Raw genomic sequence first — 26,179 nt, forward strand, 5'->3', positions numbered from 1 at the left:
TGAAATCCCAACCATCCATGATATCAAGAAATGTAAACTGCATCGATACAGCACAGGTTATGAGCCCTAATGTGCTTTAGAACTAGCCACACCCTTCGCCAAACTGTTCTAATACAGCTACAGCACAAGCAGAGTAGGCTAAGTGGAAAACTGCCCAAGCATATCCTTTCCCCAAAAACAGGACATTCAATCTAACCAGTGCAATCAAATGGCACCTGCTCAGCAAAACCATGGTCACTGTGCCGTTTGAGTTCTGCCAGGGGTACCTGGCTCTAGACTTCATTACAGCCTTGGACCAAACAGCTGAATTACATAGGAGAGACGATGGTCAAATGCTGCCTTGATGTCAAGGGTAGCCATCAAGTAGCCCTAACAAAATTGATGTCAATGGAAATCAAGGAGACTCGAGTCATATCCAGGAGAAATGAAGTCGATTGTGATTGTTGGAGGCCAATCATCTCACTCCTTTGGCGCAGGAGTTCCTTAGAGTAGTGTCCTAGCTCCTTGCATCAATAACCTTTCCTTCCTCGTAAGGTCAGAAGTGGGGATGTTCCACTAATGATTGTAATGTTGAATCACACTGGCAATTCCTCAGAAGCTGACACAGTCCTTGCTCACATGCAGTAAGACCTGAACACTTTCAGATTTGGACTGATGAGCAGCAAGTAACATTTGTGCTAAACATGGGCCAGTCAATAACCAGAAAATCTAAACATTGCTTGACAATCTGTTGAGGCTGGAAATTCTGTTGAGAAGCCAGTCCACTATCTAAAAGACCAGTTAGGATAATGAAACACTCCACACTTGTCTGGGTGAGTGCAGCTCATAAAACATGCAAGAAGCTCAGCACCATCCAGGCAAAGCAGTCCGCTTAATCTGCACCACCTTACATTTAACTACACCACTGGCACACAATGGCAACAGTGCAAACTATTTATCATATGCACTACTGCAACTTGCCAAGGCCCCTTCAACAGCATCTTCCAAACCCATGTTTCTACCACCTAGAAAGTCAAAGACAGCAGATGCATGGGAACACCACCCGGTGCAATTCCCCTCCAAAACACATACCATCGCGACTTGGAACTATATCACCATTCCTTCAATGCCACTGGCGCAAAACCCTGGAACTTCATACCGAACAGCACTCAAACGTAACCCAAACACATATACTGCAGTGGTTAAAGAAGGCAGCTCACCGCCGGGAATGGGCAATAAATTGTGGCCTAGCCAGCGACACCCACATCTCGTAAATGAATTTTTAAAAACTGCATTGAACAGAAAACAAAGGTTTACTGGTCAAGTACTGCCAGTATTCAGAAGAAACTTGTTTAATCAAACTCATGGAGTCAGTTTAATGCTACATCTTCACTGATGGTAACATGGAACAGGATCTCACAAAACACCATGTGGTTTTGATAATGGATTAAAGGATAGATCACAATCTTCAGCATATCATTGGATGAGATCGGGGCTCTGTTAGCTGAATTGGCTTAACAACTAGGGTGTTGATCAGATTAATGCCAACAGCACCGGATTCGATCCTCATTCAGCTCAGGTACTCGTGGCCTGCTTCCTTGCCTATAGAAGTACAAACATCACAACATTTTGCTGTGGTTCGGTCAAATGCAGAGAGCTGAAGAAGAAAGGAATACCATTGAGGCTGGTCATCCGATGCCATGGTGCCTCCTTTTATTTAAAACATTTATTCAAGCCATTTTCAATTTAAATAAAAAACACAGGAAATATTCATCTTTATACACTTGCCATTATACAAAAAAAAACCCCTCCCTCCACTTTAACATCCCACATGCCCCACTTTATACTTATAACATAAAATGATAACCCCTAACAAAACACTCACCACCCCCACCCCCCTACTGGCATCTACTGATGAAAAACCTCCACCTCAAGAACTCCTCTGATCCCCTAATGGCAAATTTGACCTTTTCCAAATGTATGAATTCTGCCAAGTCACTCACCCACCTGCTGCTCCGGAGCCCACCACCCAAACAAGATCTGCCTCTGGGTTATCAGGAAGGCAAAGGCCAACATGCCAGCCTCCCTACCCACCTGCATTCCCGAATCCTCCGACACCCCGAATATCGTCACCCACGGGTGCTGGGCCACCTTCACTCTCAAAATCTCCAATACAACCCCCCAAAATGCCTCCCAGAACTCCACCAAAACCACCAACTTTTGGGTAAGACAAGCACGAATGTGGTTTGCTTGCCTCCTTGAATACCACCCACATTTAACCTCCACCTCCGTAAAAATCCGACTCATCCGTGATAGCGTCATGTGCGCTTTACGCACCACTTTGAATTGAATTAGGCTCCATCTTGCACAAGAGTTAGTCACATTTATCCTCCACAAGATTTCGCTCCATACATATCGCTTTGAACACAGTCTCCCAGTTCTTGCTCACTTTCTCTACTGAAGCCCTCTCCCTCTCCATTAGCTCACATTAGATATTGGAGATGCTACCCTCCCCTATTTCATCCTCAGACACAATCTTTTCAAGCAACGATGGGAGTGGAACCTCAGAAATGTGGCCAGCTCCTTCCTCACAAACTCCCCGATTTGGAAGAATTGAAACCCATTACCCCTCGGCAGCTCAAACTTCTCTACCAACTCTCTAAACCTGCCCTCCATGAACAAATCGCCAAACCTCTCTATCCCCCTCCCGCTCAGATACCCTGAACGTAGAGTCTAACACACTGCTGGAATAAATCGATCATTATCACAAATTGGCACCCACAGTGACATACCCTCAATCCTAAAATGTTGCCTGCACTAATTCTAGACCCTGAGCAACACAGCCACCACTGGGCTCGGGGGACATTTGGCCGGAGGACGGAAGAATGTCATAATATGTGGGTATTGTAAGCACATAAAGGGTTAATGTAATGTTATTACTCTAGTCACTAGATGGTGCTATAGAGCAACTATATAAATATCACATGCCTCCTTGACTTTTGGGAGACAGATGAAGATAGATGGAGAGAACAAGGCAGGGTAGCTATGAGATAGTTGAACTAATAGTATAGTTAATAGTGTAGATGTGTAGTGAAATCTTTACTTAACTAATTCCTAAGTAACATGTTCAAATCTAATTCAGTGTAGTGTAACAAATTAGTTTTGTTTATTAAACACAGCTTGCTGTTCATGGTTTGCACTACAAACTTTACCATCCTGAAAGAACTAAAACAAAGAGCACAATAAGGTATGAGGAGTGATTGCTAATGGTTTTTAGTTAGGCTTAGTTAGATAGCAAAAAGGTCGTCAAAAAAGAAAACTTTGTCGAGAGAAACAAATCTTCGTGAAAAACCCCCATTGCACTCTACAAGTCAGTCGCATCTAGGAGCACAGAGTGAAACAAGAGATGGAAGGTCTGCAGACTCCCAGTTCAAAACCTCTGGTAACCTAGATGTAAATTGGAGAAGTTTTAAGCAACAGTTTCAGTTGCATCTCTGCTTCAGCTCAGTCAGCCAGTGACCAGCGAAAAATTGTGCTGTTTCTCATTGTGGCTAGACCTCAAGCCATAGAACTGTTTAATTTTGCTTTGAAGATAGTGACAACAATAAAATTTGAATTCAGTAATGGAAAGGTTTGATCTGCATTGTAAAGCTCAAATTAATGAAACATATGAAAGATATAGGTTTAAAAAACGGGTACAAAAAGGCAGCGAATTGATACATTCTTTCACCACGAGTCTCCGTTCAAGAGCGCAGACTTGCAACTTTTCTATGCTGACAGATTCCCTCCGTGACCAAATTGTGTTTGGTATTAAAAATGACAAACTTTGAGAGTGTTTGCTTAGGCAGCACAATTTATTGTTCGAAGATTCAATAAGTTTATGTCGAGTCAGTATGCAGAAATGCGATCCCGGGAAAAATGCACGAAAGAAGACAACGTGGCTGACACCATTAAGTTGTGGCGCAGTTGAACAAACAGCGCGCTGCAGCTGGTGGCCATTTTGCTGATGGCGTAAGCAGCGTGGTGATGTGTGCACGTTGTGGCTATGCCCACTGGAGAAGAAAATGCCCAGCCATCGGGATAGTATGCACGAACTGTGGCAAACTTAATCATTACACTTCACAGTCCCGTTCAAGTTAAAAAAAAGCCTCAGATTAAAATGAAAAGCTCTTTTAACAATGCCATGAAAATTTGAAGTCTGCAAAACGGATCAAATTAAGAAAGAATTTCTCATTCCGATGTTGAAGCACAACAATACGATTTAAAAGACACATTCTTTGTTGATGCAGTCAAAAGATTGAAAATGCTGAAACATGACGTTTAAACCAGATATCATCTGTTCATATGACGAAAGATTGGAATGTACTATTAAGAGTAAATGGGTCCAAATTTTTTTCAAGTAGGATACTGGGGCTCATGCCAATTTGATCACTGAATCAGACCTCTCGTGTCCTCGAATTAAAGCTACTAAATGCCAATTGAGGCACTACAATGGCAAGATCATTAGCACAAAAGGATTGTGTTGTCGAAAAGTAAGCAACAATGATATCCACCTGCCAGTGCAGTTTGAAATAGTTGATGCAAATAAATAGTCTCTACTAGGTGTTGACGCTCGTTTAGTGCTGAAAAGGATTCACAGCACTAATTGATGTGTTGATTCACAGCAAGATGACATGAGACTAAGAAAATATGATTTTTGTCTGGTATATACTCCAGGAATAGATCTGATCCTTGCAAATATCTCATCACGTGCTACTGAACATGAAGATAAGATTTCAGATCTTATGCTGGTGGTAGAAGCTCAAGCTGACATGCTAGCTGACACACTACCCATTTCAGATGTCAAATTAAGACTAATTAAAGAAGTGCAAAGGGTGAAGTTTTGCAGCAAGTGATTCACTGCATGACCGATGGATGGTAAATGGAGCGCAAGCTGTTCCAGTTTCAGAAGTGTTAAAGATGACCTCTCTTGTGGTTAATGGATTTTCACTCAAACTGGATAGAATAGTCATTCCTACAAAGTTCAGAAGACAGATTCTGTCCCAGATCCATGAAGGACACCAGGGTATTGAGAAATATAAACGACGCGCAATGCAATCTGTGTAGTCGCCTGGCATCAATTCAGACATTGAAAACATTACGTTTCTGAATGTGACATTTGTCAAAGAAACCAGTGGCTCAACAGAAAGAGAAATTCACAATGATGGATATTGTTACAATTCCATGTGGGAATAGATGTTTTCTACTTTCAAGGCAAAGACTACTTCATCATTATTGACCAGTACTCAAATTATCCAGAAGTTATTAAACTTACAAACTCAAGTTCGCAGTCAATCATCAAGCAAACCAAAGATGGTTTTTTTAGACATGGGATACCATGGCTGGTCTTAACAGTCAATGGACCTTGTTTCGACAGTTGGGAATCGACTGAGTTTTCTCAGTGCTACAATTTCAATCATGTCACGTCAAGCCCTCTATATCCCCAGTCCAATGGGAAGGCTGAGAAAGGTCTGGGTATCGTGACAAAATTGGTGAAAAAGGCATACGAGGCGAGACAAGATTTTTTTTTCTAGCTTTATTAAGTTATCGAGCTACTCGTTTATCGACAGGTCTCTCACCAGCTCAACCTCTTATGAACAGACAGCTGCGTACCACATTACCAAGCCTAACTGTACCAAATCATAGAATTTACAGTGCAGAAGGAAGCCATTCAGCCCATCGAGGCTGCACCGACCCTTGAAAAGAGCCCCCGACTTAAGCCCACATCTCCACCCCATCCCCGTAACCCCAGCTAACCTTTTGGGACACTACGAGCAATTTGGCATGGCCAATGCACCTAACCTGCTCATCTTTGGACTGTGGGAGGAAACCAGAGCACCCGGAGGAAACACACACAGCCACGGGGAAAACGTGCAGACTCTGCACAGACAGTGATCCAAGCCGGGAATCGGACCTGGGACCCAGGAGCTGTGAAGCAACAGTGCTAACCACTGTGTTACCTTGCTGCTCTATCTTGATGATAAAACAATTGTAAACAAAATGAGACAGCAGCAGCATACTCGAATCTTGTATTATAACAAGTCAGCCAAACAGCCGATTCTGCGTACTGTTGTACAAGATCCAACAGGTGAATGGTCCTGCATTGCAATTGTTTCAAGTCAAGCAGCTCCACATTCCTATCTTGTAAAACTGTCTGAAGGTTCGATATTTAGGAGATATGGTCGAGCATTGCTGAAGGTGAAGCAACCTCCAACTCAACCTCCAATTAAGCCTCAACAATTGTTTTCTAACAGTAGGTTTCCTGGACATTTGTTGAAACTGAATAAGTCATCATTTAATACTTAACTTCCTGATACAAATACCAATCAGGCGTCAGCAAATTTTGACTCATTGACAGTTGGATTAAGGTCAACGACATCATCTCAATTTATGAACTGTAAATCACTGATTTAAGTCATGTGTAACTTTTAATTATGTTCATTATTGTGCAATTCCCATACGGCACCTGTATGTATATTTAAATGCAAGTTCAAATTTTTCAAAGGAAGTGGGATGTCACAATATGTGGATATTGTAAAGCACATGAAGGGTTAATGTTACTGCTCTAGTCACGAGATGGTGCTATAGAGCAACCATATAAATATCACATGCCTCCTCGACTTCTGAGAGATAGATGGAGGGAGCAAGACAGTAGTTGTGAGATAGTTGAATGTATAGTATAGTTAATAGTATAGATGTGTAGTGTAATCTTTACTTAACTAATTCCTTAGTATTTTGTTTGAATCTAATTCAGCGTGTAATAAATTAGCTTTGTTTATTAAACATAGCTTGCCGTTCTTTGTTAGCACTACAATCTTCACCATCCTGAAACTAAAACAAAGAACACAACAGTCCCAACACCAGTGTCCTCAAACACACAAAGCCTCCTCTATCCGCCCTCACACTGACCCTGCCCCCACGACCTACTTCCGAACATTCTCCACATTCGCCAGCCAGTAATAAATTCGGCAAAGCCAACCCTCCCCTCCGACTGTCCTTCTCCAAAAACACGCTGCTAACCAGAGGTACTTTACCCTCCCATAAAAAATCCAAAATCAACCTGTTTATCCTCCCAAAAATGACTTGGGCACAGAAATCGAGAGACTCTAAAAGACAAACAGAAACGTTGGTAAGACCATCATCTTCACTCTCTGGACCTTCCCTGCCAACGGAAACAGGAGAACATCCCACCTCTTGTAGTCCTCCTTCATCCCTCTACCAAATTAGCCAAATTCAATTTATGGAACTGAATCCAACTATGCACCCTTTTCCCTGATATCAAAAGCTCGACTTTACCAGACAAAATGGCAACTTCTCCAACCCCTCCCTTGCATTGAAGCATTGATCAGGAACACCTCGGTCTTTCCCACATTGAGTTTATATCCTGAAAACAACCCAGATTCTGTCAATACCCCCATAATACTATCCATACCATACACCAGGTCTGTGACATACAGCCACAAGTCATCTGCATACAGGGACACGCAATGCTCCATCCTCCTTCTCTCTTAGACCTCTCCACTCCTTTGAAGCCCGAAGTGGCATTGCCAATGGCTCAATCGGCAATGCAAAAAGCAATGGGGACAGTGGGCACCCCTGTCTCAATCCCCAGTGCAAACAGAATCCATCTGGACCCAGGGCCTTCCTAGGCTGCATCGACCCAATACACCCCTCCACCACAAGAAAATCCAAGCCGCCCAAGAACTTCAGCACCTCACACAGCACAGAGGCAGACACCTCCTCACTTTTATTAAATTCCAGGTGCGTATAGCCACCCCTAACCTCTCACACGCTCCCTTATTAGCCAACAGTCCCACATCCAGTCTCCACTGTGGTCGCTGGGACACCTCCCCCTGCACCTTTCTACCCACACATCCAAGAATTGTGGCGCATGGTCTGAGATCCAGCCTATCAAGAACAGTGTTACAATCCTTCCCCCTCCCCCAATAATCAATCAATGTGAATGTAAGTCCGGAACCTTTGCCAGTACTCGCTTCATGAAATCCCCCACGTCGTTCCAGATGGGGGAGTAGACATTCACCAGCACATGGGCACTCCCTCCAACCTCCCACTCACCATGACATTCTACCTCGAGTCCTCCACTATACTGGTTACTGAGGAAGCCACCCTCTTACTAATTAACACCGCAGTTCCTCTCGCCCTCATAACCAACATCGAATGAAACATTTGTCCTTCCCAGCCTGTCCTCAACCTCGTATGATCTTTCACCTCAGGTGCATCTCCTGCATAAAAATCACATCTGCCTTCATATTCATTAAATGAGTGAAAACACACAACCTCTTGATCGATCCATCCAGATCCCTAACGTTCCATGAGCAATTTGGTCAGGGGGCTCCATGACCCTTCCAACCCGCCAACCAGCCACATCCAGACCCCTGACTCGCCCACTACCTGGGTCATCTCAGGATGGCCACTGCCATCCCCCTCTAACAAGAAACCTTCAACATCAGCTGCTCCCCCCTCCCCCACCCCAAACAAAGAAGGCCCCAGCTCCAGGCCCATCCTCCCAACCAAAGCCAAAGAGCAGAAAAAAATAATTTGCCTCACCTCTGCCCCCCCTCCCCCCCATAACCCACCACAGCTCCCCCCACTTTGCTTCCATTAAGTAGCAAACCCACTAGCATGGTGACCCCCACTCGAGACAAAGGATGATTCCTTTATAATGTTGCCCCCTTCTCTCCCCTGCCCCACTTTATCACCGTATCGCACCAAGCTCCTTCTTCCCCACTCCCCATGCCATCCATCAAACTCCCCACAGGTCCCAACATCAAAAAATTTCCCTAGTTCAGGTCACAGATGAACCCACCCAAAATCCAAAATCTTCAAGCTTTCCCCAGTCCATGGTCCCTTAAAAAGTTACTTGCCTTCTCCGGCAATTCAAAGTATTTCCCGTACGTGATCCACAAGGTCATCTCGAGCCGCACCTTGTTTCTACTAAACCCGGCCCTTCGCTTGGCCAGCTCCGCTCCCATGTCCTGGTAAATGGTATGGCATTCCCACATTTCCTTCGCTCACCTCAGAATCTTCTCATCTATGTACCAGTATAGCCTCACAATAATTACCTGCAGAGCAGCTCCCACACTCTCAGTTTCCTCTTGAACAACCAGTGTGCCTGGTCCACCTCAGGAGGGTGGTCGAAAACCCCCCTCTGCTACTTCTCTTAGCTACATATTCCGTGGTCCTCGTTCCCTCAATACCTTCGGGCAGCCTCATGATCCTCAGATCCTGCCTCCTCCAGCGGTTGTCCAAGCTGTTGACCTTCTCCCTCAACTTTGCTGACCATCCGCCATCAGCAGCATTTCTGCCTCCAACAAAGTAATTTGATCCTCATGGTTGGTCACCGTCTCCTCCACCTTTTGGATCAATGCACTCTGTGCCTCCAGACTCCACTCTCTCTAGGACAGCACAAACAAACTCTGCCTCCCATGCCAGGTCTTCAGTGGCCGCTTGCCTCTGTTTGAAAACTCGGACGCAAGGAATTCGGCCACCTGCTTTGTTGACATTGTGTGGGCAACGATGCCATAGATCCCCCCCGCTCTGAAGCGTGCCCCTTATTTGACACACTCTTCGTCTGGTAGCGCTTCGACATTCCCCACCGGAGGACAATACCTTTCTCTTTAGTATTCCCACTTTATCCACTTGCAACCTCTCCGTAAAATGGACAGGAGCCACCTTATGTGGAACCACTCACTCCATGGCTGCCACAGCAAGTCGGTGCCTCCACTTTGAAGGAAATTCCCGTCTATCCACTCTTTATGCTTTCCTTAGAGGTTTGCAAATTTTCTCCAAGTATGTGTCCCCTCGCCAGGGCAATTAGGGAAATGTGCTTTGAGTGATTAAAATGGATTATAAATATACTGTTTTAAATGCTGTCAGACCTGGAGTCCCTACATTAATAGGGTGCCTTATGAAAGTTACCTGTCAAGTTGTACCAACACAATTCAGAATCCCAAAACTTAGAAAATAATTTCCTTACAACATGGGAATTAATTGCATGGTTAAGAAGATCGAAAGCAATGAAGGTGGTAGATTTTGTTCTTGGCTAATGCTTTGATTTAAAATTATAGTTAATAAGCAAGAATTCCAACCATTTAGGAAATAGGGTTGGTTGGACTCCAAGAGTTCCTTGGTGGAAATATACTGAGGAATTACACAACTACCAGGTTTACATATGCAAAATAATTTATAACGGATGTTTATGCCAATTCAGATTTTGTTAGATGCAGGAATTGGGAATTCATCCTGCATTTATAAGCCAAAAACTAGCCATGAAACAATGAATCTATTTACAATTACCAGATAGATAGTCCTTCAATCCAAAGTCTCACATTCCGCTTTAGCAGTAATATCTGCTGCACAACAGATACCTGGTTTCATTATAGACCAGTTTCCAAGCAATTATTCTGGTCAAAATTTAATTCAGAAGATCATGAACATCTAATTTTATGATTCATGAAATTTGTGGATTGTTGATAAAATGTTCTTTTCACCATTGCAAAGTTTTTGATGAACTGGTAAAGTATCCTCGTGACAATTAAAGCACAATAATGAATGTGACAACTAAAATGATTTATTGAACTTTTTTGTGAATATTTGCATACGTGGTCACAGAAATATTGCCATCTTCTCAGAACTAGGAATATGCAAGACAGCATTTAGGAAAAAAAAACGTCTTCCGGTGGTGGCCATGGGGTGAGTGGTCACACACAGGGCAGCTCTGGCTCAAAGGCGTGGATTTGAGCTTTGTACCCGAAAACGGGAGAATTTTGACGGGGTAGCCTAGCTGAAGGTAAACAACGAATTGCAAGAGACCTGTGGTGCAGCAGCAATTGGAAAGATGGTGGAGGGGGAAGGGTCGTCGCATGTTGGAAAACCCCAGATGGAGCAGCTGATGGCGTTTATCAGAGAGGAGTTTCGCCAACAAAGAAAGGAGATGCAGGAAGACCGATCAAAGGCCATCGAAAGAGCAGTTGCACTCCTGAAAAGCTCGATGGAGAGAGTCGATAAGTGCTTGGAGGTTCAGGGTCACAGATCCAGGAGTTGGAGAGGGTGATGTCTGACCATAATGATCGGGTGGTTGCATTGGAGGTAGAGCTCCTGGGGGACCTTTGCATGTCGTTAACAGCAAAAGGTAGAGAAGCAGGAGAATAGATCTGGAAGGCAGAACCTGCGTATTGTTGTCCTGCCTGAAGGTGTGGAAGGCATGAGTGCTAGAGACATGTCTCGCGGATGCTGGTGGGACTGGTAGCGGAGGGGGTACTGGACAAGGCGCACAGGCCTCCAAGGCAGAAGCCAAGAGCAGGGGAGCTGCTATGGGCGGTGACTGTAAGGCTCCACAAGTTTGTGGAGAAAGATCCTGCGGTGGGCCAGGGAGAAACGGAACTGCGAATGGGAGAGGAACAAGGTCCGAATATATCAGGGCATTGGGTTGGAGCAGGCAAAAAGGGGTGTTGGATTTAACAGGGCCAAGGCGGCTCTCTATCAATGGCAGATCAGGTTCGGGGTGCAGTACCCAGCGAAAGTGTGGGTGACTTCTGTAGGCCGGGAGTACTATTTTGAAACCCCAGAGGAGGCCAATAACTTTGTTAAAGAGCATAAACTGGGGGAGAACTGAGCTTTGATGGGAGAAGTTGGCACAATGTAGTTTGATGGATGCGTGCTGTGTGGGGGCCGGAGGGGGTTTTCTTTCTTCTCGGTTGGAGGGATTTTATTGTGGTGATTATTTGCGGAGGGGTAATAATTTTGAAAGGGAGGAACTGCCCCACCCCACCCCCATGGTAGTTTTTATATTTTGGAGGAGGTGACCTGTGGTTTTGGATGCGTCTTTTGTTTGGGTGGGGGAGGTCCACAGGGAGCAATCTACACAGATCAAGGAGGAAGGGTGGGGGGAGGGATACATAGGAGGCCTGCGGGCAGGAGCGGCCATGCTGGAAGGTAATGCTGGTGAATGGAAGTGAGGTGGTGGAGATGGCCGTGAGGGTTGGCTGGGAGTAGGGGGATGTGATGCGGTAGTGCTGGAGGAGAAGCACGGTCATGGGTGGAGAAGGAGGCCATCTTGGATGGGCCCAGTTTAAGATGAATTAAAGCGGATAGAATCGGTAGGGGAGGATAGAGGACAGTAGAGGGGAATGGATACGCAAGACTCATAAGGTAAGGCTCATAACATGGAACATGCGAGGCCTGAACGGGCCAGTGAAGAGATCTCGGGTCTATGCACACTTGAGAAGCTTGAAGGCAGGGGTGGACTTTCTGTAGGAGACGCACCTCCAGGTGAGGGATCAGGTTAGGTTGAGGAAGGGATGGGTGGGTCAGGTGTTGCACTTGGAGTTTGGCTCGAAGTCGAAGTTCAGGAAAAAGATGGGGTTTGTAAGGACCAAAGAAGTGCAGGTTCCGGGTGGGAGATAAGTGATAGCGAGCGAGGTGTTGGAGGGGACACCAATGGTGCTAGTGAATGTATATGCATCGAATTGGGACGTTCATGAGGGAGTTGCTGGGAGCGAATCCGGACTTGGCCATGCATCAGTTGATTATTGGAAGGGACTTTAATCGTGTGCTGGAGCCCCGGGTGGACAGGTCAATGGGAAGGCTTTGGATTGCGAAGGATTTGATTTTGTTTATTGTCACGTGTAGATTGTGTTTATTGTCACATGTACGAGGTACAGTGAAAAATATTTTTCTGCAAGCAGCTCAACAGATCATTAAGTTCATGAAAATAAAAAAAATAAAAGAAAATACATAATAGGGCATAGAACATAAAGTGCAGAAGGAGGCCATTTGGCCCATCGAGTCTGCACCGACCCACTTAAGCCCTCACTTCCACCCAATCCCCGTAACCCAATCACTCCTCCTACCCTTTTTGGTCATGAAGGGCAATTTAGCATGGCCAATCCACCTAACCTGCATGTCTTTGGACTGTGGGAGGAAACCGGAGCACCCGGAGGAAACCCACGCAGACACGGGCGAACCTGCAGACTCCACAGAGTGACCCAGCGGGGAATCGAACCTGGGACCCTGGAGCTGTGAAGCCACGGTGCTATCCACTTGTGCTTCCGTGCTGCCCCTAAAGGCAACACAAGGTACACAATGTAACTACATAAACATTGGCATCGGGTGAAGCATACAGTGGTGTAGTGTTAATTAGGTCAGTCCATAAGAGGGTCGTTTAGGATTCTGGTAACAGCGGGGTAGAAGCTGTTTTTGAGTCTCTTCGTGCGTGTTCTCAGGCTTTTATATGTGGATGTGGGAGGGTTTATGGAAAGGATGGGTATGGTGGACTCGTGGATGTTTTAAGAACCCGGGGGAGAGGGAGTTGCAAGCCGTGAGGTGTTAGTGGGGGTGGAGTACGCGGGAATTGTAATTTCGGACTACGCGCTGTAGTGGCTGGAGTTCCGATTTAGCTCTTGGCAGGAACAGAGGCCCTGATGGAGGTTAGACTCGGGGCTATTAGGGTACAGGGGGTTCTGCGAAAATGTATGGTCGGCAATTAAGGATTACGTGGAGTTCAACCATAATTGAGAGATTCCGGCAGCCACATTCTGGGAGACATTGAAGGCAGTGGTTTGGAGGGAGATTATCTCATTCAAAGTACGCTGAGATAGGGAGAGCAGAGAGTATGGACAGTACTGGATGAGATAGTCTAGGTGGACAGGAAATATTCGAGGGACCCCACCGTGGAGGGATTGGCGAAGAGAAAGAGGTTACAGGGGCAGTTCGATAGGCTGGAGATGGGTAGGGCTGTTGGGCAACTACGAAGGGTGAGGGGGGTGCAGTATGATAATGGAGAGAAGGCGAGCAGCATGCTAGCCCATGAGCTATAGAGGTGTTCTGTTCTGTGGACTTGGCGTGGCATTGATTTACACAGAACATCTGGTTACTTTACTGGAACGATGATTTATTAATGAACATGTGGAAAGATAACAAAGAGAATACTATACAGACTAGGGTACTATTTGAGTTCCATGAACTCTCCTTGAACGACTATGTGCGACTGTCCTTCTGTACACTTTACTACCAACTGGCCAGTGTCCCATGTCACGTGACCGATGTCTGACATGACCAGCTGGTTGGAGGGTGCATTGCTAACTATGTACAAAACTATTCACAGGCATATCACCACAAGAGGCAGGCCGCGTCCAAAGAAACCCTGAGAGTACAGACAGGGTAGGGGGAGGTAGTGTCGGAGCCAGGGAGAATAAATGAGGCGTTCAGGGAGTATTATGAGAAATAGTATAGGGCTGATTCAGGGGGAGAGGAAGGGGATTTGGGACAGTTTTTGATGGATTGGAATTCGCATGATGAGGAGAGGAGGCAGGCGCTAGAGGAGCCATTAAGGCTGAGAGAGGTGATGTAAAGCATAAGAGGGATGAATCAGGGAAGGCCCCCGGGCCGGACAGTTACCCGGTGGAATTTTACAAGGAGCCTGCGGCAGATATGGCACCACATTTACTGGGAACATTTAGGAAGGTGCTGGAGAAGGGGGAGCTGCCGGAGACAATGACAAAGGTGATGATTGCACTAATTCCAAAGAAAGGGAAGGACCTGCTAGAGTGTGGGTCATACAGGCCTATACCACTGACTGTTGAATATAGACGTGAAAGTGTTGGCTAAGTTAGTGGCAGGGAGGATGGATGGATGCGTTCCGGGGGTGGGTGCAGAGGATCAAACGGCTTTGTGAAGGTAACTCTGGAGTAATATACGGTGCTATTGAATGTCGAGAGGACGGGTACTGGAGGTAGTGATGTCTATGGACGCAGAGAAGGCTTTTGAGCAGGTGGAGTGGTGGCACCTGTTCAAGGTTCTAGAAAGGTTTGGATTTGGGCCTAAGTTTGTGGCATGGGTGCGCCTGTTGTACATGGCTCCTGTGGCGCATGTACGGAACAAACGAGATGAGTTCACGAAGTTTTGGGTTACATAGGGAAATGAGGCAGGGATGTCCGCTGTCACCACTGTTGTTTGCACTAGCGATAGAGCCCTTGGTGATGGCTCTTAGTGGGTCAGCAGAGTGGCAGGGGATTATGAGGGGGAGTAGGGAGAACCAGGTGTCGCTGTACATGGACGACCTGCTGTTATACGAGTCACGCGCATATATTTTGGGGGTGTTAGAAGTTGGAGCAGTATTGGGCAGGAGTGTTCAGAACGCTAACAAAGGTTGTGGGGCTAGAGGCTGGGCCAGACCCTATGGCGGCGATTTTTGGGGTATCGGAAATGCTGGGGCTGAAGGAGGGGAGGAAGGCCAATATCGTGGCCTTCACCTCTCTGGTTGTCCGGTGAAGAATTTTGCTGGAATGGCAGTTGACCGGGGGTGACAGCCTGGCTGGGGGATCTGTATGACTTCCTCTGGTTGGAGGAGATTAAGTTTGAATTGAAGAGTTCAGTGGAGGGCTTTGAGACATGGTGGGGATTGTTGACGACCATGTTTGAGGAACTGTTCATCATGGTGGCGGGGATGGGGGTGAGGGGTGTGAAAAAGGGGAAAAACCTGTACAGACTGCAAAATTGAGTTGGGGAGAATAGTCAGAGGTTTACAACATGAAAACAGGCCCTTCGGCCCAACTTGTCCATGCTGCCCAGTTTTAACACTACGCTGGTCCCAATTGCCCTCATTTGGCCCATAACCCTCGATACCCAGCTTTCCCATAAAACTGTCCATCTGCTTTTTAAAAGACAAAATTGTACCCGTCTCTACTACTGCCTCTGGCAGCTCGCTCCAGACACTACCCCTTGGTGAGAAAATTGCACCTCTGGACCCTTTTGTATCTCTCCACTCTTAATTTATACCCATACCCTTTAGTTTTAGACTCCCCAGCTTTAGGAAAAGATGTTGACTATCTACCTTATCAATGCCCATCATTATTTTATAGACCTCTATAAGATCACCCATAAGCCTCCTACGCTCCAGGGAAAAAAGTCTCAGTCTGTCCAGCCTCTCCTTATAGCTGAAACCATCAAGTCCCGGTAGCATCCTCGTAAATCTTTCCTGCACTCTTTCTAGTTTAATAATATTCTTTCTATAATAGGGTGACCAGAACTGTACACAGTATTCCAAGTGTGGCCTTATTAATGTCTTGTACAACTCCAGCAAGATGTCCCAACGCCTGTATTCATTGTTCTGACCAATAAAACCGAGCATGCCGAATGCCTTCTTCACCATCCTGTCCACCTGTGACTCCACGTTCAAGGAGCTATGAACCTGTACTCATAGATCTCTTTGTTCTATAACTCTCCCCAACTCCCTACCATGAACAGAGTAGGTCCTGCCCGAGAATGTTCCCCAAATTATTTGTTTTTGAATAATTGGCTGTCACATTTTGAATTATCTACTTACCTCACCAGCAAAAAACACTTTTCCTTGTATATCTTCAGCAATTATGTCATAAGCTTCACCGCTTCCCCCTGTCTTTATAAAGCTGTAAGCCATCTGAGTCCAAGGGTCTTTGGACCAGTGAGTGACAAAGTATCTGATTGGATCTGGGACTTCCTGTGAAGACATTTAATAAAATCTATGCAATTAATACATTGGGAAGGCCCAATAGCACAGAATGGAAAGCAGTGAATTGTATTAACAGATCTCTTCGGTAGTTTCTGCAAACATAAATGCAAAATTTACTGTTCATACTACAATGTTAATACAGTATCAAGAAATAGCTGAAGGCATTGGACATTGCAAAGGCTACGGGCCCTGACAACATCTCGGCAATATGCTCCAGAAATAGTTGTTGCCCTTGTTAAGCTGTTCCAGTGCCGCTATAACACTGGCATCTACCTGCCAATGTGGAAAATTGCCCAGGTATGTCCAGTCAACAAAAGATGGTATTGGTTAGGAAGGAATTGTAGTGCTGGAGAAAGAGGATGTCCCAGAGGATTCAAGGACAGAATCAATTTGGCTAGAGCTAAGGAACAAAACGGGTGCATTAGTGAGAATACAGAAGAACAAATCCACAGGGAAATCACAGAAAGATGCAAACATTATTGAGTAGTTTCAATGGGGGACTGAATGTAGACTGGGACAGTGGTAGTGTAAAGGGTGGAGAGGGGTAAATGTTCCTAGATCATGTTGAGGAAAATTTTCTACAGCAGTGTGTCCAGTCCAACAAGAAAGGATGTGCTTTTGGACCTGATTCTTGGAAATGAGGTGGGCCAAGTTGATCAAGTGCCAGTGGGGAAACATTTTGGAAACAGTGATCATTGCATTGGAAAGTTTGGGACGATGTTAGAAAAGGAAAATAGGCAATCCAGAGTATAAGTAATTAATTGAGGCAGGGCCAATTTCAATGGGGCAAGAACTGAGCCTGACTGGTTTGACTGGAAAGAAAAACTATAACTGAACAATGGGCTACCTTTAAAATGGAAATGGTCTGGACATTGTCAAGATATATTCCCTTAAAATGGAAAGGTCGGGCAAACAAATCCAGTGCTCCTTATGAAAAAGGAGATAGAGACCGAGATAAAGAAAAAGTGTGATTACAGGCAGCATGATGGTGCAGTGGTTAGCACAGCTGCATCAGGACGCAGAGGTCCCACGTTCGATCCCAGTTCTGGGTCACTATCTGTGTGGAGTTTGCACATTCTCCCTGTGTTTGCGTGGGTTTTGCTCCCACAACCCAAAGATGTGCAGGGTAGGTGGATTGGCCCCTTAATTGGAAAAATTTAATTGGGTACTCTAAATTTATTTTTAAAAAGTGTGATTATGACAGGTGTCAGACAGAAAATATAGTTGAGAATCAAGAGGAATGCAGAAGGTTTAGAGGAGAGGTGAAAAAGCTCATTAGAGAAGCAAAGAGAGAATGAGAAACGACTGGTGGCCAACGTATATGGGAACTCCAAAATCTTCTATAGGCATATAAATAGTAAAAGGGTGGTAAAAGGAGGGACCTTAAACGGAATTTGCACATAGAGGGAGGGGGAAAAGCAGAGGTATTAAATGAATATTTCGCATTTTGTCTTTACCAATGTGGTAGATGCTACCCAGGATAAGGTGATAGACAAGGAAATTCTTTCCCTAGAAGAATTCAAAATTGATGAAGAGGAAGTGTTGAATAGACTGTCGGCATTGAAAATTGTCAAGGCACTGGGACCGAATGGGATACATTCAAGAATATTAAAGGAAGTGAGAATAGAAATTGCAGGGGCGCTGGCCAAAATCTTCCAGTCTTCTCTGGATTCACGAGAGGTGCCAGAGGACTGGAGAATTGCAAATGTTACCCCCTTGCTCATAAAAGGTTGCAAGGATAGCCCCAGCAATTACGGGCCAGTCAGTTCAACATCAGTAGTGGGCAAGCTTCTAGAAACAATTATTTAGGATAGAATTAGTAGTCACATGCAAAAACATGGATTGATTAGGAAATGCCAGCATGGATTTCTAAAGGGCAAATCATGTTTAACAAATTTGGAGATTTATTTTGACGAGATTAAGAGATAACAGTGAGGGTTGATGAGGATGTTGATGTGGTGTACATGGATTTCCAGAAGGCATTCGACAAAGCTCTACAGAACAGACTTGTGGTAAAATTATAGTTCACGGAATAAAAGGGACAGTAGCAACATGGATACAAAATTGGCTGAATAGGAAGCAAGGAGTAATTGTCAATGGGCATTTTCCAGGCTGGAGGAAGGTTTATAGTTGCATTCCCCAGGAATTGGTTTTGGGACCCTTTCTTTACCTAATATGTATTAATGATCAAGATCTTGCTGCACAGGGGACAATTTCAGAGTTGGCAGATGATACAAAACTTTAAGTATTGTAAACTATAAAGAGGATAATGTGGAACTTCAGACAGACATATTTGTGGAATGGACAGATAGGTGGCAGATGAAGTTCAATGCAGAAAAGTGTGAGGTGATGTATTTTGGTTGGAAGAACATGAAAAGACAATATAAAATAAGGGGCAAAATTCTTAAAGGGGTGCAGGAGCAGAGGGACTTGGATGCATATGTGCTGAAGGTGGCAGGGCAGGTGGAGAGAGCATTGAATAATGCATATAGTATTCTGGGCTTTATTATTAAGATCATAGAGTACAAGAACAAAGAGGTTATGCTGAACCTATACAAGACATTAGTGGGACCTCAGCTGGAATACGGTGTACAGTTCTAGGTGCCACACTATAGGATGGATGTGAACGCATTGGAGAGAATGCAGAAGTGGTTCCTGGGATGGGAAACTTCAGTTATAGATTGGAGACGTTGGGACTGTTCTCCTTCGAGAAAAGAAGGTCAAGAGATTTGATTGACATATTCAAAATCATGAGGGGATTGGACAGAGTAGATGGGGAGAAACTGGTCTCACCCATAAAGAGGAGAGGGCACAGATGTAAAATGATTTGCAAAGAAGCAAAAAGTGTTATGAGAAACACTTTCACACAGCAAGTAGTGGGTCTGGAATGTGCCACCTGAAGTGTGGCGGAGTCAGGTTCAACTAGAGGCATTCAAGAAGATATTAGTGGAGTACTTGAATGAAAGCAATGTGCAGAGTATGGGAAAAAGCAGGGGAATAACATTCAGCCACAATGCTCATTTGGCGAGTCGGTGAAGACACAATGGGACAAATAACCTCCTTTTGCGCTTTAACAATTTTGCAATTCTGTGAATCCAATCCAGCCAATTACTGGCGCATCAACCTACTATTGATCATTAGCAAAGTGATGGAAGGTGTCATCAAGAGTCCTATTAAGCAGCACGTACACAGCTATAACCTGCTCATTGACACTCAGTTTGGGTTCCACCAGGGCCACTTGGCATCTGACCTCATTACAGCCTTCATCCAAACATTGACAAAGTAGTGCTGAACTGAAGAGGCCAGGTGAGAATAACTGCTCTTGACATCAAGGCAGCATTTGAATGGAGTGTGGCACCAGGAGCTCTAGCAACTCAGAAGTTAAAAGGAATCAGGGGGAAACTCTCCACTAATTGGAATCAGACCTACAACAAAGGAAAAAGATTATGGTTGTTATGTGGCCCATTCATCTCAGCTCCAGGACATTGTTCTAGTTCCTCAGCAGAGTATCCAAGGCCCAACCATTTTCAGCTGTTTCATCAATGACATTCCCTCCATCATAATGTTAGAAGTGAATGACATGAACATTGACAGGGTGGTTAATAATGAGAAAGGGGGTCTTGGGCTGCAGGAAAATATAGATAGGTTGATCAGATGGGCAGATGGAATTTAACCCTGAAAAATGTGGAGTGATGCACTTTGGAATGAGTAACAAGACAAGGGAGTACTCATGGCAGGAGACAAGGAAGCTCAGAGGAACAGAGAGATCTTGGGATGCTTGTCCAGACATCCCTGAAGGCGACAGGACAGCTTAATAGGGTAGTTAAGGAGGCATTTGGTACACTTGCATTTATCAGTCATCGCATAGATTATAAGAGTAGGGAGGTTATGTTGGATCTGTACAAAACTTTGGTTTGGCCACAGCTGGAGTACTGTATGTAGTCCCGGTCACCTCACTGTGGGAAGGATGTGATTGCACTGGAGAGGTGCAGAGGAGATTCAACAGGAATATTGTCTGGGATAGAGCATTTGAGCTGTGAAGAGTGGTTGAATAGGTTTGGGTTGTTTTCTTTAAAGCAGAGAATGCTGAAGGGGGACTGATCGAGATCCATAAGATTTCGAGGGGTATGGACAGAAAGGATAGGACGCAGCTGTTCCCCTTGGATGAAGGGTCAATAATGAGCGGGCATAATGGCGAGGGGCAGGAGATTTTGAGGGGATTTGTAGAAATGCTTTTTCACACGGAGTGGTGGGAGACTGGAATGCACTGTCTGGGAGGGTAGTAGAATGGGATGTCTCACAACCGTTAAAAATCATGTGGATGAACACGGAAATGTCACAACATTCAAGGCTATAGGCCAAGTGCTGGAACGTGGGATTAATGTAGATTTAGTATAGCTTGGGGCCTCTATTGTGCTGTATGACTCTGGCTCTAAGTTGGGATGTTCACTGGTAAATGCATCATTTTCAGTACCATACACAACTCCTCAGATAAGGAGTCTGTGCCTATACGCAGCAAGATCTAGACAACATTCAGGCTTAGGGGTATAATTGGCAAGTAACATTTGTGCCACACAAATGCCAGACACGACCACCTCTAACAAGAAAGACTTATCTTATTGACCTTCAATGGGATGATCATTACGGAATCTTGGGGTTTCCCATTGACCAGTAATTGAACAAGAGCAGCCACATGAATACCGTAGCTAAATTACCTGATCAGAGACTGAGAATTCTGCCGCAACTCATCTCCTGATTTCCCAAGGACTGCCCAGAAGGCACAAGTCAGAAGGAATTTTCCCAAATTGCATAGATGAGTGTGGCTCCAACAACACTAAAGAAACTCAACACCACCAAAGACAAAGCAGTCCACTTGATCAGCAGCCCATCCACCAACTTCAATTTTAATCCCTCCATAGCACACAGTGGCAGCACTGCAGCAACTCAGCAAGGCTCTTTCGACAACATCTACCAAATCCACATCCTTCTGCCACCTAGAAGGCGAAAGGAAATTGACATGGGATCACCACCATGTGCAAATTCCCTCCAAGCCACACACCATCCTGACTAGGAACTAGTTTGCTGTCCCTTCATAGTTGGTGGATTAAAATCCCAGAACTCCCGTCCAACATTAACGTGGATGTACTTGCACCAGATGAACTGCAGCAGTTCAAGACAGCAGCTCACCCAAGAGCAAATAGGGATGAATAATGTGACACCCATGTCCCATGAAAGAAAAAAAAAAACTGCTTGGATTATTGCAGCTCCAACAACATTCTAGAAATACAAAGCAGCTTGCTTGATCAGCATTATTCGTAATCTTAAGCAGTCACTCCCTCCAACAGAGGCGCAATATGGTCACAGTGTGCATCACCCATCCGATGCACTGCAGCACCTTGCTAATGCTTGTTCGACAGCACTTTCTAAGTATGTTATCTGTGCTACCTAGAGTCGTAAAAGTCAACAGGCACATGGAAATACCACCACCTCAAAGTTGCACACTATCCTGACTTAAGAAATAAAATGCTGTTTCTTCGTTGTCAGAATCAAAATCTTGGAACTCCTGACCTAACAGCACTACAGAAGTACATTCACTAACTAACTGCAGCAGTTTATTAAAAAATAGGTGACTTACCACCACCCTCAGTGGCAAATAGGAATGGACAATAAATGCTGGCATGACAACAACACCACATTACATGAATGAATTTAGATTTTTAAAAAGTACTGGAGATGTCAGGAATAATAATCTGAGCCAGCAGTCTTCTGAATCAGTTTGAATGTTAGCTATTTGAGGTGCACCTATAAGGCATGAGTCAGATTGGCAGTTTTCATGAAAACCCCTTCATGGAAGACCCATACTTTGTTTGTTTACCATGCAACATAAGGATTTGGGCAGAGAGTTTGTAAGGAATAGGTTAATTCTGTCCATACGAGGATACTTGGCAGCCTTCCAGGGCCAGGATGTTGACTAGGACATAAAGCGCAAGGTGTTCAAACTCAGGTGTTCTCATGCCAAGCGATGCTTGTTTAATACTTTATTTATCCAACTATTTACAACATCTTGCTGACTTTCCCAGCCGCTTATCTCTATTTGACTTATTTATTTCACTCTATAAATATTAGGCCCTCTGCTCGTTCGTTGGACTTCACCTCAGACCGGAGTCGTGACAGGTGCCTGGAGCTGAATCTTGAAGCAGCCATCGATCCCCGACAAGGTGATTGGTGAGATTATTGTGTTGTATTCTTATCTTATATTATTCTTATTTGTATTATTCTTTGCTAATAAAGTAGAGTAGACAAACTTCTGTCATTGTTCTCTTAATTACATTGTGTCCGAATCACAAAGAACCCTTGGAGCAATCCAAGACAGAGTTGTATTTATTATGCAGGCATTAACAAATAACCTCTTCAATAATTGCTCATATTCCTTGATATGTTTTAGGGGAGAAAAACAGTTAAGAAAGTTTATTTCAAATGGAATTTAAGTTCTGCATTGCATTACCTCTTCCTTAAAAAGTTCTCGCAGGATGCTCATACATAATTCTACCACGTGTTGCTCTTGCATATTCCGAATTACAGCCACTGCATCTCCACTGATTACAGACATCAGAACACACTGCTCACCCTGTGGAAGTTTCAAAGCATACAGAATTGGAATTAATGCAGGAGATTTAAAAAATAATCCAGGCAAAGAAAAAAAAAATCACAAAAAATTGACTCAGAGCCGAACACAAACGTTTAAGGCAGCAATGCAATTGATATATTTATTGCTTTTTAATGGTCAAGTTCATACTCTAAGCTCAGCAAGTATGACCAACTGTATGGAAATAGTTCCAGGTCTAGAAGAGTTCTGTAGACAAAAAGAAGCTCATGAGCTTTATCACTCAAATTCTGCAAACTATTTGCTTGGACTGACACACAAGATTGAGGTGTAATTGCAGCAGGTTTCGCTTATCTGGAATAGATTTCAGCCTTAAGTAACTTATCGGATCTGGATATTTTCTTTGAACACCAACAATTCTTATGTCACTGATGCACTCCATCTTCTATTTGGCTACCAGCCAGACCCCAAGATATTGCGAAGTTGTGTGCCTGCATGACTGCGCACCAGCCCATTAAGTGCTATGCACTTGATTATTAATGCCAAGCATGTGGCATATGGAGAATATTCTGCTGCTCCATCAATCGATGCTTTGAGAAGCTGTGATGCCAACAATGACCAGATTTCCAGACACAAATACAGCATCAACCTCAAATCCAGTCGCTTCAACAAGGAATTTAAATGAACATTTGTGTTGCTGCTGGGAAAACAATCAGAAAACCAAGCTTTGGGGCATTGCTTGGAAAAGAATGCCTCTTTCTCTGAATATTCATTGATAATTGTTTGCATTATCTACACCACTTATTTACAATGAGTGTTGTCTTATTGTCAAGAATTAGTTTTACCTCACTCTCATTAACTGTATGATCCTGCCATGCTTGATGCAATCTGGTGTGTTCCTCCAATGCTTTTTTAAAATGTATTTTTATTCAACAAGTTGCAGGACAACATCACAGTAATACAGCTTGTAAGTATTCGTGCAATGGATGTAGTGCAAACAATTGTTTTGTAGTCGTAGTGTGGGTCTAGTTTAACTCACTTGGCTAAACAGCTGGTTTCTGATGCAGCAGGGTGGCACTGTGGTTAGCACTGCTGCCTTACAGCTCCAGGATCCAGTGTTCAATTCCGGCCTCGGGTGACTGTGCAGAGTTTGCACTTGCTCCCTGTGTCTGCGTGGGTTTCCACTGGGTGCTCTGGTTTCCTCCCACAGTCCAAAGATGTGCAGGTTAGGTGGATTAGCATGCTAAATTGCCCCCTCCTGTCTGAAAGTTTAGGTGGAGTTACAGAGATGGGGTGGAGGCGTGGGCTTAAGTAGGGTGCTCTTTCCAAGGGCCGGTTCAAGCCTGATAGCCTCCTTCTGCACTGTAATATCTATGATCTAATCTATGATTAAGGCCAGCAGCGCAGGTTCAATTCCCGTACTGGCTGAGGTCATTCATGAAAGCCCTTCCTTCTCAACCCTGCTCCTCGCCTGAGGTGTGGTGATCCTGAGGTTACATCACCACCAGTGAGCTCTCCCCCTCAAAGGGGAAAGTAGTCTATGGTCATCTGGGACATGTTTTCAAAGATGGTGGTGAACGGCTTCCACCTGGAGTGGAACCATTCATCCGACCCCCCTGATGGCAAATTTGATTTTCTCTAGCCTCCGGTATTCCACCAGGTCCACCAGCCATTCTAAGGCATTGAGTGCACTGCTAATCTCTAGTCAAGCAGGAGTTATCACTGGACTATCAGGGAGGCAAAGGCCAGGGCGTCAGCCCCCCTCGAAGAGCTCTAGCTGTTCTGACACCCCGAAGACTGCCACTAATAGGCATGGCTATACCTTAACCCCTATGACCTTGGTCCAGGGGTTAAGGTATAGCCATGCCCAAAAGTGGTCCAGAATCCGATCAGTCTTGAGCAGGATCAGCACATGTGGGAGTGGCTGGCCGGAACCCCCTGACATCGTCTTCCACATACAGGAAGAAACCGCTCATGCATGTCCTGGTCAATTGTGCCCCGTGTACCACTTCAGCTGTGTCAGGCTCAGCCTCGCGCATGAGGAGGTGAAGTTCACCTGTGTAAGATCTTGCTCCAGAGTCTCCCCCTCCCCACCTATCTCAATGCCTAGCTCTTCCCCCCACCTCTCTCTTGTTTCATCCAGTTGGGCCCTTACCTTCTCTAGCAGTCCCTATATGTCTGCGCATTTTACCTCCCTAATTCACTCTGTGATAACAGTCTGTCCAGCAGGATGTGTGTCAGAGTAACTGGGGTATTAATAGGGGCCTCCTTGCAGAAGTCCCATGTTTGAAGGTACCGGAGCACATTCCCTCGGGAGCTAGAGCTTCTCCATTAGTTCCCCAGGGTTGCCTCTCTGTCCTCAACACCACTTCCTCTTTTCTCCAGGTTTATACGTGTCTTCTATTTTGGTCAGGATGGCAGCACAATGGCTTCACAGCTCCAGCGTCCCAGGTTCGATTCCGGCTTGGGTCACTGTCTGTGCGGAGTTTGCACATTCTCCCCGTGTGTGCGTGGGTTTCCTCCGGGTGCTCCGGTTTCCTCCCACAGTCCAAAGATGTGCAGGTTAGGTGGATTGGCCATGATAAATTACCCTTAGTGTCCAAAATTGCCGTTAGTGTTGGGTGGGGTTACTGGGTTATGGGGATAGGGTGGAGGTGTTAACCTTGGGTAGGGTGCTCTTTCTAGGAGCCGGTGCAGATTCGATGAGCCGAATGGCCTCCTTCTGCATTGTAAATTCTATGAATCTATGGTTTTTGCAGATAGGGCTGAGACAGACATGTCTTTTAGCGTAAAGTGTATAAGCTGGTTCCAGGCTCTTAGTGTGGCTACCACCGCTGGGCTCATCGAGTACATGACTGGGGGAAATGAGTGGGGCGGTGGCCAGCAGGAACATCCCAATACTGGAGGTCTTGGTGATGATATGCATAAGCAATCCTGTATATAATACTGTACACGACCTCCAGGTGGCAGTGTAAACATACCATTTGACTCGGGGATCTGGGAGTAAAGTGTGTTGGTGGATAGACGTATTTTGCAGTAGCTCTAGA

General features: G+C 45.0%; 1 protein-coding gene across 4 annotated transcripts in view; it reads right to left on the bottom strand.

Moving 5' to 3' along the window:
• LOC119965944 (lysine-specific histone demethylase 1B) overlaps positions 1-26,179 on the bottom strand; it is a 160,758-nt gene that overhangs the window by 3,756 nt on the left and 130,823 nt on the right. For 3 of the 4 annotated variants that reach the window (XM_038796976.1, XM_038796979.1, XM_038796977.1), the window contains 2 exons: positions 23,034-23,156; positions 16,364-16,516 (listed from right to left, as the gene is read on the bottom strand). In XM_038796976.1, coding sequence (XP_038652904.1) covers positions 16,364-16,516; positions 23,034-23,156 — 276 coding nt within the window. The remainder of the gene's footprint in view (positions 1-16,363; positions 16,517-23,033; positions 23,157-26,179) is intronic. The other variant, XM_038796978.1, reaches the window with a different exon arrangement.

Source organism: Scyliorhinus canicula, chromosome 5 (genome assembly GCF_902713615.1).
Source record: "Scyliorhinus canicula chromosome 5, sScyCan1.1, whole genome shotgun sequence".
In the NCBI taxonomy this organism is placed as follows: Eukaryota; Metazoa; Chordata; class Chondrichthyes; order Carcharhiniformes; family Scyliorhinidae; genus Scyliorhinus; species Scyliorhinus canicula.